Genomic DNA, 18345 nt, shown 5'->3' on the forward strand with positions numbered 1-18345 from the left:
TGATTGTTAATTTATTTCCTTAATTTTATCTTCTTCTTCATTTCTAATTGGCTTGTGATTTATTACAACTTCTTGTTGCTTAATATGAGTTTCTATTGATTCTGCCAAAAGTTTCCTGTTCTTTTCTTGTAAATGGACAATCAGCTCTTGACCAAAGGTAAAATTATCAATTACATTCAATTGATACCCAGGGTGGGACTCAAAGGGAGAGTGATTTGTTTTCTCTTCTCACTCGTTTTATTGATGATGGTATAATTTTCTTGGCAACAAGTACTTACCATCAACATGATGATCACTATTATCACCATCTCCATCTTCATCTTCATCACCGACAACACCATCAACATCTGATGAATCTCAAATTTCTCTTCTTCTTTTTTCTCCCTTAAAACTAGTGAACCTTTTTTTCCTATTCACCGTAACTTCCCATAACCAAAGAATTGAAAAGATACTTAAAAATAGTGTTCATCATCTCTCTCATCCTCATCTTCATCATCTTCAGCATCATCATCATCATCGTTTTCTTTAAAATATCTCTTTCTATCTCCCTTTTCTCAGCCATCAAGACATGTAAAGGAAAGCGATTGAATCACCTTTGATTAGCTAATGATTAACATATACACTTGATATTAATTTCTAATTGTAATAATTATGATGATGATTGTTCATCATGATGTTGGGAAAACAATAATAATCTGTTATCATGTTGATTATTATGCTTCCGGATCAGTTGTGGTTAATCATGATTTGGAAAGAGATTTAATTTGCTTTAACGAATAGTAATTAACAATATGTATTGCTGATTTATTAATCATCATTATGATTAGTTAAATTATTATGTTTTCGTATGATCAATTGTGAATAGTTATGTTGATTTATCTTTTCTCTCTCACTTTTAGATTATCATGATTATTAAAATTTTTCTTAATTTCAATGATTAACATCAAAAGATGAAGATAATCATCAGAATTGATATATTTTGATGTTATTGTTATTAAAAGTCAATTATTTATAATCCTATTAGGATTTGTTGTTTGTTGATTAATTAAAAAAAAATCATAATCATCAACAGTTAATCACGAGGATACACAACAATTAAATACAATTAAAATTGTGTTGAGATGAGGAAAGTTAATTAAATTAACAATTTGATTATCAGTTAACTTGATTGAAATTTGTTAACATAGTTACAAATGATAATAAGTGTTGATTATTTTATGAAAGTGATTTATTTCAATCAAACAATTGACTTTAATTGTCAAATTTATCTCAAGTAAATGAAACAAATCTCAAATCAAGGTAAATCAGGTAAACAAACACAATTAATCAAACTTTTAATTCTGTTTGTTATTGTTAATTAGTTACTGGGTTAGGTTTCTGCCTTTTTCATTAAAGGGACTGGCAATCAAAATTAACGTGAACACAATTAACTCCTCTAATCAACTCAATATTCATGATTAACTTTCACTCTCCATCATTAACTGTTTGTTTTTTGTTGATTATTTAGAAAAAAAATTCTGTTGTTTTCATTTTAATTATAATTCTCATAACAGAACCAGAAATGATCAAATTAACCAGTATTTTTGCGAACCCAAAACAATTTAAAACAATCAGTTAATTAGTGAACAATCAATTTTAATAAATTCCTATCAATCCCTTGTAAATGATTTATCAATAATTACTCGTTTTCAATGTTGTTAATCAAAAGTAAATTGTTACGATACAATTTCAGGTTCAGGTAAAAATTTTTTGCTCTTTCATAATGATCGTGACAAACAGCTAATTCAGATAATCAGTTAATTATAATGATTACCAGGCTAATCAAATTACCGACGAAATTTGGAGAAAAAAATAAGAGATATAATTAAAATTAAATTACAACAATTAGTCGTTAATTGTTGATAATGATTCGATATCAATATATGTAATTATGAGGACAAAAAAAAACAAGACAAGAATCAGAATTTAATTGTTTTATTGGAAATTTAATTAAAATTCTGACATTAATTTCAACACCTACAAAGTAATTCACATAATCATCATGAAATTTAATCATCAACAATTAAATACACACCCAAAGGTGATCACTGTTTATTGAACTCGGAAATAATCAAGTTTAACCTTTATCATTGTTAAAACCTTGAAATTAATGATCGTAATAATAATAATCAGATCAACTATTAATATTGTAATATAACCGTGGGTTAAATTGTCTTTAATTGTTGATTAATTTTTTGTTTTCCCTTCAACATTGTGAATGGATAGAAAAAATTAAAAAACAATCAAGTGAACAATTAAAAAATGATTCAATTGTTTTTCTTTAATTGTGTAACATCATAAGGTTAACAATCAGGTAATTAGGTCATCAACAGTGAAACTAATTGTTTGTAAATCAATTTCATTTAAATTGTCAATGGATGATTATCATGATAAATATATTACCAATTAACTAGAATGATATACAAGTTAGTTAACCATAATAAACTTATCTTAATTGTGATGATAATTAACTGATGAAAGATGTAATTGACTAGTAATTAAAAAAATTTGGAAAGACAACAATTTATTAATTATTAAATTAATTAAGTTAAATGAATAGCAAAGAGGGAGAAAAATTTGTCTACAGTTTTAAATGAGCATGTTAACTTTTTTTTTTAATTAATTAACTGTGATAATAAATCAACATAGGATCAGTTAATTATCTTGGAAACAGTTAGTTGATTGTATTGATGATTTGTTAATCTAATTTTCATAATCTCTTCCGGATTAATAACACAGAATTAACTTTAATCCGATTGATTTAATTTCTGTTTAATTTACTTTGATAATAAATAATTTATTAAACATCATTTACAGTTAATCAATCCTGTTTATTGCTGTTAATTGTTAATTTATTCATTGATTCACACCTTGATCCGATTGATTAACAAACTTTTTTTTGACTAAATTGTGTTTCCATCCGATTCATTTTTTGTTCAATATTAATTGTATCAATTTAAACTTTTTTTTTCTTACTAATACAATTTACTAATTACATGTTAATATAACAACAATCAAGCCTTCCAGGTAAACTAATCAGCTTACAAACAACAAACTATTGTATTGATGATGTTTGTTAATACTAACCAGACAATAATTAATAAATTCAATTAGTTATTTAATTACAATTACATAAATTACTTCCGGTCTGGATCAATATCATAGTAAATATATAAATTGAAACAATTTATCGATAACTATGATTATTATTTAGCTGATTGATAATTTAGATTAATAAACAAAAGTTTCTTGGGCAGCAATCAAGTAAACAATTGTGATGATAATCATGCCAACAACAACAATGAAAACAAATAACTGTAACTAAATTTGAGTATCAAAGGGATGTTTCAAAATTTTACCATGAAAACAATGTTTCAATGATCATGATAACAGATTAGTTAATATTGAGATTTCAATCGGAATCTGTTCAAGAAGAAAGGAAAACTTTTCTCTTTGGTGAAAAGCTCATTCCATGAATAACGAATTTTTCTACTGAATAGTTGAACCAGAATTTCTTAGTGATTCAGGTTTTCAGTTCAACGAATTAACTTTCTCTTATAATCGTAAAAATCCTAGAGAGAGAGATTTTAACCTACATTTGTTTTCGTCTATCAATCACATTCGATCGTTTTATCTCAATCAAATTGGAAGAGAAAAAAATTCTCTGGTAATATAAAATCTCTTCCTGAATTTCAATTTAACTGAAAGCTAAAATTTGGAGAAATTTCTTAATTTGTTTGGTGTCAACTCGAAGATGAGGAAGATAATTCTTTGTATTAAATTCCATCTAAGGTGATGATGATGATTAGTGGTGGTTGTAGTGGATGAAAGGGTGGATGAGGAAGATGATATTTTGTAAACATGTTACTCAATATGAGTTAGGCCTAAGTCAACCTACTGATACTATTACTTGATGATAAATAACATGATAACATAACCAGGTAATCAAATGAGCTTTTTACTAAATTGTTGGCTAAATTTAAGCTTAAATTGTTGACGCTCGGCCAATTTATCGTAATAACTTACAACTCATCATCTTCATCATCATTTACAGTTATCTTTACATCTCTCTCTCTCTCTCTCTCTCTCTCTAATTCCTCTCCTACACACATTAGTTATTAGATTATTAATAAGATGCTTATGTTATAATTAATAATCTAATTCAATTTAGTGATTGTTTTAAATGTTAAAACTCACTAAATTGTTCCCAAACGAAACTAAATTAACTTTCAACAATAACCGGTTACTTTTGTTAAAAGTTATGTTATTAGTTTAGTTAACGTAGCATTTAATTTGTATTATCATTGAATTAGTTTGCGTGTGTTTTTTAAATTTACTTGATTTGGTTTCGGCTTGTTAGTTAATTCAGTTAGTTAGTAATTTAACTATTATCATTAACAATCATTGTTGATGATTTACGCTGATTACCCTGTAATTATATATTTTATTGAAGATTGTGATTATATCACTTGAAATACACACTAGTTACAATAGGCCACCCATGTGAATGTTAATTGTTGTTGGATTTTTTTTTTCTTCATCACAATGAAAATAAACTGATAAGGATGCGAATGATGATGAAGATGATAAAGAGAAAGGGATGATAAATATCAAAGAGAGAAAGCGAGAGAGATTTAGAGAGTGAGAGGGAGAGATTCATTATCTCTTTTCGTAAACTTCTTATTCGTTCCAACGATTTTTACGTTTTCCTTTTCGTTGATAAAAGTTGAGCTTTTTCTTGGAATTTTTTTTAATCTTCTCAGGATGTTAATGATTCTCATTTATTTTCAGGTTAAAATTCATGGGAGATGAAGATGAATATTTTTTATCTTCTTTTCCGGAATTTATTTACTAAATGTTTCCCTATGGTAGCGCCAATTTTAAAAGGAATCAAGTTTTTTCTGTGATGAAGATGATGATAAGGATGATAAGGATGAAGATAAATAATCTTCTTTTTTTTCTCTTCTCTTCTATTCCATTGGATTTATTGATTTTCTCTTTCATTTATTGATGATGATGGTTAATTATTCATTTTCTTTATGGTTCAGATGTTGATCCGTTGATTGATTTGCAAATTAACTTGTTAACCTATTAACTGATTGACTGATTAACTTTTTCTTTTGATTAATCAATTGTTTGGTTTTGTTTTATTTTCGCAATTTACATTAAATGGATTGATGTTAATTTATCATCATGCTGAAAGTATTTATGTTAATTATTTAATATTAAAAATAACATTGTAACATATTAACTGATGATGATTATATTTACTTTAATTTTGATTTATGATTTATGATTCACCTTTACCTTTGGTGATGTTGTTTTATTTTTGGATGACAATTAATGGATAATAATGATATCATCATCATCATCATCAGATCTTAATTGAAGACAATTAAGGTTAAATGATACTGGAATAATTAGTTAATTGTTTCTGAATAAAAGATGAAGGAGAAAGCAAAATGAATCAAAACGAAAGTTTTTCAGGAATGTTAGTATTTGTTGCCCTTAAATGATGAATGGCCATTGAGTAAAATGAAAGAGAGAGAGAGAGAAGAGAGATGATGATGATGAGAATAGTAATGAAACTCTTAATGGATTAGTGATAGTAAGAGAATGAGAGATTTATGTACTAAGGTGGGCTCATCTTTTCCCTTCCCTAATCTCGCTATAAATATGTGACAATATTTACCTTGATGGTGGATGAGGATAAAGATGAAAGTAGTAGAGAAAGTGAGAGAAAGAGAGAGAGAGAGAGAGAGGGAGCGATATCATCATGTTCATCCTCATCACTTTGAAGTGTTGACAGAAAAAGATGATGATCAATGGTAGAGAATAGAAATCAAAGTCAAGAATAAACAATGATCATCTTTGACCATCACCACCAATTGTTATTAATCAAACAAGTTTCACATTATCATCATCAATCAATGATAATCAAATTAACTATTGACAATTTAAGTTTTTATTTACAGTAACATCATTATCTTAATCTTTATCTTGAACTTGAACCTTTCTATTATCTTAAAGATTACTAAAAATACTGATGATTGAATTAGCTGATTCTCAATTTAATCTAATTGAATTGGTTAATTGTGTGTACTCACTGAAAAATTTAAAGTTAATTGTTACTATTAATCCCACACAATGATAAGTTATCTTTGTCTTGACCAATGCTATTATGGTAACAGCAACAACAACAAGTTCAATTGAAATTGAAATTGAAATGATTATTTGATTATGATGATGATTACGATGATTATCATTATGATGATCAAAGACCAATCCTTTATTATTATTATTTTTAAATCATTATCATCATTAACTGATTATCATTATCATGTTATTTTCATGGTCGTAGCCAATATTATACATCTAATATCATCTTAATGATACCATTATCATTATCAGGTTGATGATGATGATGAAGATGATGATAAGTATTGAGTGAAATTATAAAAGTTAATAAATCTTAATCATCATTAGCTCTCATTTAATTAAAGCACTAATCAACTTTCAACAGATTGATTATTTGATCATCTTACCTTATATGCCATCTTTTGATAATCAACTATTGTCCTGGATCATCTTGATGATGATTATCACTAAATTGTGATTATAATTTAATTAGTATTAGGTTGATATCAATTGACAATTAACTGATAAATATCACATACAATTGTCAAACTTTGTAAACAATTAACTTAATCCAACAATTGATCGTGTATCTTGATTTTATCATGAAACTTTTATTAAACGTTTAGGTTTTTGTTTTCTCAGTTTGTGTTAATTTAAAATTAAATTGTTCACAATTAACCATCATGATTAAGCTTTGGTGAACACACAAACAATTAAAAGTTAATCAAAATTGTTTTTGTTGCTTTTTTGAGTAAAAAAAAAATTATTCACAAATTGTATTGTAAACAACAAGGTTATACAATATAATATGTTTGTTTTTTAATTGTTGACAGTTAAAAAACCTGAGTAGCAACCTCAATTTAAATTGTTACCGTTAATTAACCATTATAACTAAAATTAACCGAATCACAATTAAACAAACTAAATCTCATTATCATTATCATCGGTTTAAATACATCAAATTTATATAATTCATTTGCAATCTAACTGTTTCTTTAATTAACTTTCTCTCTGTTGTTGATTAACCAGCAACAATCAAGTTGAAATTGTAATTATTTGGGTTAATTATTGATGGAGAGATAGATTTTTTTTTTCTGCGATTGAGAATTATAATAAGATGAAAGATAAATGATTAAGATGAAATTTTAATTAACCTCACAATAGCTTATTGTCTACTTGAATTACTAAATTGTTTGATGATTTTAAGTTTTACTTTAATTGTATTAACTAATTAGCCAGAAACATACATAGAAAATTGTATTTCAAGGGCAAAGGACAATTAGACATGGTTATCATTTACTGAATCAGGTTGTTCTTTAACAAATATAAAAGTAATTTTCATCTTCTTACCTTGATTACTATTCTTGTGATGAAGATGAAGATGAAGATGATGATGAAGACGATTCACACTTTCGTGAGTTTACCTCCAACAGAGTTAAAAGGTTAACAGGTAACTTTGATTCTGTGTGAAGATTGAGGAGAAAAAGATTGAAAATGAAAGAGAAGATGAAGATGATTTCTCTCTTTGCCCCTTTCTCTCTCTTTCTTTATCTTCCAGTTATCATTATTTTCATCTTCATCTCTGATAAATGATCTTCCATGAAATTGAATGTTTGACCTGATTCATTATCATTTTCATATTCATCGTTATTGATAACATTTTTATTGGATTTCATAGACACTCACCTGATATTATTTGTTACTGTAAATGATTATCATCATCAACAACAAAGTTAATTAGGACAAATCTAATCAACTTTACAATTACCCAATTAATATGCCCTTAGGATAATTTAACTTCTTAGGTCTCTCTTTCAATCTTATTCAATGGGATAACTTTTAAATGATCATCAGGAGAGAAACTTTTAATCTTGTTATGTTGATTGCTAACGGTAACATTTAATTTCTCAACAATTTAACTGATTAACTCTCCATTGATAACAATAGTAAAATGATTAATCAATTTACAATTTGATTGTTTGAATATTCATTGTGAACAAAAGGTAAATACAATAATATAAATCATTAGCTGTGTTTGTATTTTTAATTGTGTTTAACTTTTTCTTTAATTTCTCATAATCAATTATGATTGTTAATCATGATAAAACCCTCAAGTATTTGATATCATCATGATCGTCATCATCATCAGATGATTATTATTATAATTTCCTTTACCTTGGGGACAATTAAATGGGTATTTTGTATCAGCAAGAAATTATTTATATAAAAATTCATTGAAGAGACAATCAGTAAATTGTTATCAACAAGTTCGTAATGATTAAAATATAATAATGATTACGAAAAGTTTTGTTAAATCAAGGTCAAGAATTGGAGATAAACCAAATTAACAATTTGAGGGAAAAAGGTAACAACAATCAGGAAATGGCCTCACAATACATTAAACTAAATTAATTTCTGTTAAACTACTATTAATAAATTCACTATGAACAATTATGTGACTAACAATTAACTTGATTTCTTTTGTCGTTAATTGAGAGTAGTAACAATTTTGCCAGTAAAAAGATAATCAATTTGAGGTCAACAATCGGATGAGAATCAAACAATCAAATGGTCAAACAATTAGAAAATCAAACCAACACTTGAAACAGTTACATTTATAATCGTTGTTAATATTGTAATCGGATTATAATTTCTAACAATTAACAGGTAAATTGATGATGAGTCCAAAACAATTAACCAACTACCTGAATATTATTGGGATTTGAATGACAATATCAATTGAATATAAATCAGCAGGATGATGATGACAAAAGAGGAAGATGTGTAAAAGATAATGAGACAAATGGAGATGAAAGTGAAGAGATTAAGATTTATAATGAATGGAGAGAGAGAGAGAAAGGGAAATAATATGTCGAAAGTTTGTTTTTTCATCTCCTGAGAGAGAGAAAGGAAGAAAAAACTATTATCATCATCATCATTATGAGATGAGTTCAATGGACTAACGATTTGTTACTCATTTACCTGGAATCGTTTTGTATTATTCAGGGTCAAGGTTCGTACCTGAAGAAATGACTTCATCAAATATTATCATTATCCCTAACAAACAAGTTCTGATCATTTTTATATTTATCTTTCACTTACCTTCATCATCATCATCATCATCACCAACAACATGATGATCATTTAGTTGTGAGGGTCAATTACATAGCATAGTTTTAATAGTTAATCATCATTATCATCATCGGAATTATAATCTAATGATTATCTTGCTTCATTTTTCACTCTTTCTTTTATCCCTCTTTTTGTTCAATTCTGTTTATCTTACTGGAAAAGATGAGGAAGACAAAATGATGATGATGATGATGATGATAATCATAATGAAGATGATGCTCTCATGATATTATAATAAACTTGACCTAATCACTTTGATTCTTGTATTAATCTTGGCTTTCACCTTATCATCATCGGCTGATATGATTGATTATATGTGTATCTTATTTATTGTACAATTAACTGTACAATTTAGTATCATTACAATTTGATTAAAAGATTGACATGATGTAAATTCAGTTGATTACGATGATTAACTTTTAACTGGAAAGTTATTTAATGTTATCATAATAGAAAGTTCTCAATTTGATTCATTTTCAATCAATTGGAAGATACAATCAATAAATTGTAAATCATTATTATCATTTCGCGTTGATTGTGATTTGAATTTTTAATTTACTTGCGATTTTTAAATTCTCTCAACAATTAGAATCATCATCGATTTAATTATTTCTTTACTATCTCAATTAGACCAAGATTTATTATTAAGGTAATTTGGTTTATCCCTTTTATTAATCAGTTAATCATTTTTTTTTTGTTTCTTATACTTTTTCTTGTTGTATTGAAGTTTTTAAGTTGGTTAATTGTAATCAATCAAATCAATGATAAGACCCAATTAATATATTGATAACTATTAACAAACTCAATATTCAATCAATCCCGTTGGTTGGGTGGTAACTAATCAAGATAAAGTTATTTTCAAAGTAATTAACTATTAATAATCATAATCAACCTTTTTTCTTAATTTCTTAATTAAAGGTTAATATACAATCAATAAGTTAATTGTGATTTCATTTAATAAACATTTAAACAATTTAATATTTACAATCAATTTCTCTATGAAATTGTTTCACTTGTTGGATGATGATTGACATTCAATTGTTGTTGAAATTTTGATTATTTCATTAAATCAATCAAATTATGATTAATATTATTAAACAGATATAATTGTTCAAATCTTATTGATGATTAATTTTGATTGTCGTCCTGACGTAACTTTATTTTCAAGGTAAATTAACAAGGTATTAAGATAGATTAAGCGAAAGAGTTAATCACCAATGAGAATCTAAATTGATTGATTGATTAATTTAACCATTAAATTGTGATAATCAACTGATCATTACAACATTGGTAATAAAATAACAAATATCATTATTATTACATATGAATGACCTAAGACAAAAGGTTAAATTAATGAGTGTGAATGTAAATTGATTATGATTAGAAAAAGTTAAATTGTTTGTTGATTAACAAGCAATGGACATGATCAGGGTGGGTGAGTAAATTGTTGATTAAATTGTTTACCACCCACCGATAAGATGTATCACTTTTGAATTAAGTGAATTGATAATTGTTGGTAATCAATTATCAAAATGAGACAGAAGAAAACAAAGATTAAGATTATCATTGATTATTATAAGAAAATTAAAGTTTGATTGTATGATTAAAATTCATCATCAAATGATGAATTACCAGTTAATCAATTGTCTGGTGGTGGTGTTGTTGATTAACATGATTTGTTAATTATCATCATATGAGATTAAATATAACAATAATAATAGTAAAGTAAGAAAAAAATAAATAAAGTTAATGGTTGATTAAAATTAGTAAACAATTTAAGTTGATGATAAACAAAAAGGTAAATTAACAACAATAATCAACGGAAGGTAAAGTTAAAGGAAGATGAGGATGAGGATGAGGATGATGATGATGGCGAAAACGGTGTCAGATTAATAAAAATAAGAAAGAGAAAGAGAAAGAGAGATGATGATGATGATGAGTATTTCTCCTTGTTTATCATCCTCATCTTCATGTAGTAAAAGAAGAAAAGGAAAAAGTTTAGAATAAGAATGAATCTAAAAATATGATTACCCGATATTCAATCATCTTTTTTACTCCTTCTTTTTTTCTCAGACAATTTTGGCTTTTTTCTCTTCTTCATCTTCATCATCATCATCAGAGTCTTTAAGCATCCTCATCATGATGATGATACAGATTCTTTTGAAAGGCGTCTCCTGAGAATCCGAAAATTTGACCGTAATAACGATGATAGAGAAGAAAGAAAAAAGTAATATATATTGACTCACTAATCCATCTGAAAGAAATAAAACCTCTTTAAATTGTTGACGATGTTAAAATACTTTCCAATGAATGCCAAGGATGATAATTTGTGGCGAAAAAAACAAACATCAACAAAAGTGAATTAACTTTTCCCACTGTCACCTAAATCTAATTTAATCCCTTTTCCCTTTTATATTCCAAGATTAATGGAAACATTTAATGATCGTTTCCATCTAATCTAATAAACATATAATAAGTATAAATTTCGTTTAATTCAAGTTTTATTATCATTTTTATGAGAGAGAGAAATTGAAACATTTAGTTGTTCAATTTTTTTTTCGTCTTTTTTGTTGATCGAGTTTCTTAATCCAACAACAGATGGAGTAACTTTCGAGAAGCAAAAACTGGTTAGCAAACTGGTGAATGAATTTAGTTTTATTTTGACTACTATCTGATTCACATCACAACAGATTAACAATATGTGATATTTGAGATTTTGTTTATGTTTTTCTCTTTGTTTTTTTATTATTTGTGTTTTTTGTATTTCTATACTAATTTACCTTTAAAAGTTTGAATTACTGGTGCTAATAATTAATATTAACAACAATTTTGTCTTTATGTCTTTAAATGGTCATCTTGATGACGTTTTTCCACTTCATCTTCATTGTCCAGAAGGTGGTAAGAAATCCTATTTGGCCAGTATTGAAAGTCTAGAGGACAGTGATTCAGGCGGAGATGGTAGTGAAAATGTTTCAACAAGCGACAACAACACGACAACCACAAGCCCAACCACCAATACCACCACCAGCAGCAGTAGCAACAACAACATCAACATTAATAACAACATCACCACCATTAACAATATCAACTATAAGAAAAACAATAATATTATTAACATCAACAACAACAATAACCATAATAATCTTAGCAATCATGTTGATCATGATGATAATTCAATTGTAATGAATTATACTGAACATGTTATCATGGAAATAGTTGAAACCGAAAGGACTTATGTGAATGATTTATCAGAGATTATCGAGGTAATCATCATTATGATTAAATAATCTTCACCATCATAATGAGCAAAATTTTCTAATTGTTTTCTTTTCTTTTCTCTCTCTCTCTCTCTCTCTTTCCAATATCAAGGGTTATCTTATTTATTTCAAAAGGCTTATATCTAATCAAGGCTCAACACCACCAACGACAACAACAACAACCTCATTATCATCTTTATCAACACCAGCATCATCGACATCATCTTCATCATCACGCAACAAGTGCTTTATTTGTGTTGATCAACTATTTGGTAATATTGAGGACATATTTAAATTTAACTCCAAATTTCTCAGTCAATTGGAAGATTGTGATTTTAAGCCACGTCGGATTGCAAAGTGTTTTATCCAACAATCAAAAGGATTTGATGTTTATACACAATATTGTACCAATTATCCAAGGTGAGCGGAGGAAAAAGTTTATATTTACTCATCTTTTTCTTTCTATTGGTCTTGTTATTGTTGTTTATTGTGGTTTATTGTTTATTTTTTCATCACAATCATCATCATCTCTTTGATTTTTACCTTTCAGAATCAAAATCATTCATCTCAAGTGTGTGTGTGCGTATTATCATGATACTCAATCCATAAATAGATGTTAATTGATGTGCTTTTTTCTAACCATGATAATACAAATAATTTAATTACAATTATGATGATGAAATGAATACAAAGAAGATTCTTTGTTTTTAACAGGTAACATCATCTCTCTCTCTCTCTCTCTCTCTCTCTCTCTCTCTCTCTCTTGAATTCTTGATTTTCATGGTGATAACGATGATAAAGATGATGATGAGAAACATTTTCTTCACTATTATCATTGAATTAGGAATTTTAACCATTTCTTGTTTGTTTCTCTTTCTCATCCCTTGTGAGTTTGTTTATTACAAATCAACATAGTCATCGTCATCATTAATAGTTATTAGAAAATTTCAACAATTAATTTATTAATCATTCCATTGAAAATCGATCATCTCCAATACTTTAATTTATTAATAAGGATTCTTATTATCAGGTTTTCCATTTGTTTTCATGTTGACTGTTTGATATTGAAATAATAATATATTTCTCCTCATACAATCAAATTACTTTTGCTTTTGTTATTAATATTGGATAGTTAATAATTGTGTCAATCATTATTCATTACCAATATATACACACAATATAAATATAGAAAGAGAGAGAGAGACAGACAGAAAGACAATCAATTGAATTATATATTTTATCTGTTTGTCTTGTGTTGATTTGTGAGTGGTAAAAGTTGTAAAAGGAAATCAATGATAATCAAAAAAGTTTACCCTTCATTCATATTGATTGTGTGTGTGTGTGTGGTGTTTGTGTTTACTATTGTAATCATTTGAGTCAATCTTTAAGGTTAACTTAATTGTTTGCACTAAATTAACTTTAATTTGATTAATACATTACCCTGATTGAGTGGAAAGTTCTGATAGATTTTTGTTTCTTTTTTTTTCCTCTAATTGTTTTATTAATTATTTTTTCTCCACTTTTTTTGTTTCTCCACCAGAACTGTTTCTCTACTCACCGATCTCATGACAAACAAGGAAACTGCTGAGATATTCCGAGAGAGACAACTATTTTTAAAACATAGTCTTCCATTGGGTTCCTATCTTCTCAAGCCAGTTCAAAGGATCTTGAAATATCATCTACTACTTCAGAATATTGTTAAAGACAATGATTTAGATGAAAGTGGTGAAGATGATATTTACTATCTTCGTCAAGCTTTATCCGTTATGACCAATATAGCTGCTCATATAAATGAGATGAAAAGGAAACATGAACACGCTGTCCGAGTCCAAGAGATACAATCGCTTCTTTATGGTTGGGAGGGTCAAGATTTAACGACATACGGTGAGCTTGTTGCCGAAGGATCATTTCGGATGATTGGAGCTAAAGCTGTACGACATTTGTTTCTCTTGGACAAGATGCTTTTAATTACCAAGAAACGTGAAGACGGATTACTTTCTTATAAAGCTCATATCATGTGTTCCAATCTTATGGTAATTGAAAGTATAGAGGGTGAACCATTTTGCTTTCAAACTATACCTTTTGACTGTCCTCGTATTCAATATACTTTTCAATCACGTAACCTGGATCATAAACGTGAATGGTGTTTACAATTGAAAAGGTTAATGTTGGAAAATTATCCAATGCCGATTCCCTCCAATGCAAAGCAAATTGTCATGAAATTGGGTTTACCTTCATCTTTTAGTTCAACGGGAAGTAATGGAAAGTCTGGATCAGGTTCTGGTAAAGAATCGGGTTCAGGTAAAAGTGGTTACGGAGGTGTGGGCTCAGGTAGGCGAACACCTTCAGCCCCAGAATATTTGGAGAAAAGGAAACAAGAGAGACGTAAATCATCAGATAGTAGTCATTCAACAACTAGTAATGGTGGTGGTGGTGGAAGTCTTCATAAAGGTTTTAAGTTGAGAAAGTCATTGAAAAAGATTCAACCGTTTGACCTTACAATGATGAATGGATCTAAAAGATCACGAAGTGCCAGTACTGATGAAACAGCCATGAACTTATTGAAAAGAGAGGAGTCACTTAAGATTGATAGGAGATCAAGTTTGGGAACCATTACCAAGCCCCCAAGTCTCCAGGAAGAAGAGCCAATAACAAGTCAAACTAATAATACCAATAATAGTCTACTAATAACTTCCTGTGATGTAGTCAAAGACGGTTATCATCTTAATCATCATCATCATCCTCTTGTTTCTCATCAAAATTATAAATGTAATAGTAAAACAATGGACTGTTTAACTGTACCATCTTCATCTTCCTCATCATCACCTTCTTCATCAACATCATCTCTCTTACCAATAATATGCAGTACAAATAATAAGATGACAAAAATATCTCCCTCATCAATAGTAACCTCATCATCGACGACAACTCTTTCAACCACCACAAGCTCCAATTCCTCATTGGCAAGCCTGGAAAAATCTCTATTACTTGGTGATAATATGGACGGTCTTGGAAATGGTAATGAACGATGTTATTGGTCTGGTCTTCGTCGATCTAGTTCAAGATGTTCCGCTCGTAAATTGGCCAATGATTATCTTAAACGAGCATCAATTAGTGAATCGGGTTATGGTGATGATTATGTTTCCTTTTATTTTTGCAATAACGGTTTAAGTAGGAGAGATTCAATCAATGGTAGTATCATGAGTTCCAATGGTATTGTTAATAACAATGGTTCTAATGGAAACAGTAATTGCTCTGATATTGTTAATCGTGATCGATCATCAACTAATCATGGTTTTAGTTTATCTTCAGGTTCTAGTGAATTAAGTATGACTTCAATGGTTTCATCAACACCCTCCGATAATGATTCAATTATGTGTATATGTAAAGCTTATCGTCAATTGAATTCACGGTCAACACCCCGACAGGGACAATCATCTTCTTCTTCCTCATCATCATCATCAACCTCTTCATCAACCTCATCATTTACCGATACTGGTTTAAATTCTGTCACCGGATCTAATAATCATATTGGAATTGAATCTTCTTTCGATGAATATATTCCCTGTCTTTGTGGGTCAACTTGTGAACAACGATCTCGTCTCTTTAATTCAAATTCTGGTGAAGATTCTGGTCTTGGTAGCATTTGCTCTGGAAGTTCATCTAATTCATCATTTTCATCCGCTCGAACCTCAACCCCACTTTCAGCTGGCTCATCTGAACTTAGCATGGCTTCATCATCTCATTCATCATCAACAGATGATTATCACCATATCCTATCAACACTAGCCGGTGGAATTGGTAATCTAGATTTAACCGATCATCCTGGTTCCTCTTCCGGTCATAATGTCCGTCGTGCTCAATCATTTACCGGAATGGTGAAAACCAAAACAGCTCTATTAACCCATACACTTTCATTTCGACATGCACCTCAATTAGATTTACCCCCTTGTTGTAACCTAACCCACACCCATCAGAATCAAAATCAATACCATCATCATCACCATCATCACCCTCACCATCAGAATAACAGTCAACAACAGCAAAAATATAACAATAACCCTCACCACCACCACCATCATCATCATTACAACAATCATCATCGATCACAACTTCAACAAAATAATTTCTCTTCCCAACCACAATCTCATCAAGAGGAACAATTAACAGAAGAGAAACAACAACAACAAGTTTATCAAAATAATGATAATTCACATTCTGATGATTCGGCTCATGATATCTCCTCTTCATCCTCATCATCTCATCACCACAATCATCATCATTATCCTAGACCATTAAACAGCACAGAATTAAGCCAAACAACATCTTGCTCATCTTCCTCTTCAACATCGCCCACTTCATCATCCGCATCAACAACAACAACAACACCACCATTTTCCTCTTCCTCTCTACCTTCACCCCTGTCAAATGTATCATTTTCACGTGATCCATCCAGTGTCCGACTCCCGTCATCAAGCTCGCTGGAAGAAATGAGTCCAACCTCGCCAGCGATTTGGTTAAGGAAACAATCTGAACACTTTCCACCCGCTTGTAAAAAGGGAGGCTCGCTGCCAAGAAGTTTTGAATCAACAGCATTCACAACATCAAGCCAATTGTAATAATAATTGTACTCCCTTTACCCTTCATCCTTCATCCACCTCCTCCATCTTTTTTGCTTTCTTTTGATAATTAATTGATATAATTAACTTTTTTTTTCGACAAAAAAAAAGTCGCAATGACAACATCAACAAAGAGATATAAACATCATATAACACACACAAAGAAATTAATTGTAATGACAAAATCTATTATGAAGATACTATGTAAATCTTTACTTCATCCTCATCTCTCCATCTTTTCCCTCTCTCTCTCTCTCTCTCTCTCTTTATCCCCCTTTTCCGCTTTTCCTTTCTCACTTTTGCCATCACTTGTAAATATATTTGTCTTCCTCATCATCATCATCTTCTTACAATTAACTTTCTCTACCAATTTTTTTGCCTCTTGTTTTTACACAGAAAAAACAACATTTGAAAAATACTTGTCTCTTTTTTTTTGTAAAAACGATACAATCACTTGAATCTAATTAATATTATTTACAATTAAATTTAATTATAATATAATGATCATGTTACCTGATTGATTTTTTGACAATTTCACTGATTCCCTTGGTTGTAAGCACGTTGTTTTTGAACAACAATTAACAACCTTGATTAACTTTCAACTTAATACAAAAGTCTAATCAATGTGATTTCCAATTGTTAATCATGATCAAGTTAATCAACGATCATATTGATATTGATTATCTCACGATTTAAAAGTCTACTTGTTAATAATTAAAGATTTGGTTAACAACTTCCGATTGAACTTCCTACTTAAACCTGGTAATTAATTGTTGGCTAAATTGTTGTTGTTATCATTAAATTGACTACAACTTGCCTCTCATATTAGTGTGAAAGATTGTAACAATCAGTAAACAATTAAGCCAGCGATCAATGAGAATGTAATTAAATTGTTAACTTCATCTTTTGCTCATCAATAAAAAGTCAGGTTAATCATGATAATAATAGTTAGTGGATGTAATTTAAATCATTATCATTCAATGATAATGATACAACTAATCATTTCGTAGCAATTAGATAATAATAATGACATGAAAGGTATAAGATGATCAATTGAATTGAGAAAAAAAAAGTTTTTTTTTTCTCTCTTCATTTTAATCAATTGATTGGAAATTTAAATTTAATCTTAATTGCTATCGAATACATAACTTTAATTGTAA

At 28.9% G+C, this 18345-nt stretch overlaps 1 protein-coding gene across 2 annotated transcripts in view; it reads left to right on the top strand.

Annotated features, from left to right (window-relative positions):
• LOC128392213 (putative uncharacterized protein DDB_G0277255) overlaps positions 1-17683 on the top strand; it is a 48214-nt gene extending 30531 nt beyond the window's left edge. The window contains exons 2-5 of one of the 2 annotated variants that reach the window (XM_053352207.1): positions 12202-12572; positions 12679-12986; positions 14107-15335; positions 15474-17683. In XM_053352207.1, coding sequence (XP_053208182.1) covers positions 12202-12572; positions 12679-12986; positions 14107-15335; positions 15474-17185 — 3620 coding nt within the window. In that variant the 3' untranslated portion in view covers positions 17186-17683. Of the gene's footprint in view, positions 1-12201; positions 12573-12678; positions 12987-14106 lie in introns of both variants that reach the window. The other variant, XM_053352198.1, reaches the window with a different exon arrangement.
• The last annotated feature ends 662 nt before the right edge of the window (positions 17684-18345 follow it).

Source organism: Panonychus citri, unplaced genomic scaffold (assembly GCF_014898815.1).
Source record: "Panonychus citri isolate SS breed McGregor unplaced genomic scaffold, ASM1489881v1 Contig00011, whole genome shotgun sequence".
Lineage (NCBI taxonomy): Eukaryota > Metazoa > Arthropoda > Arachnida > Trombidiformes > Tetranychidae > Panonychus > Panonychus citri.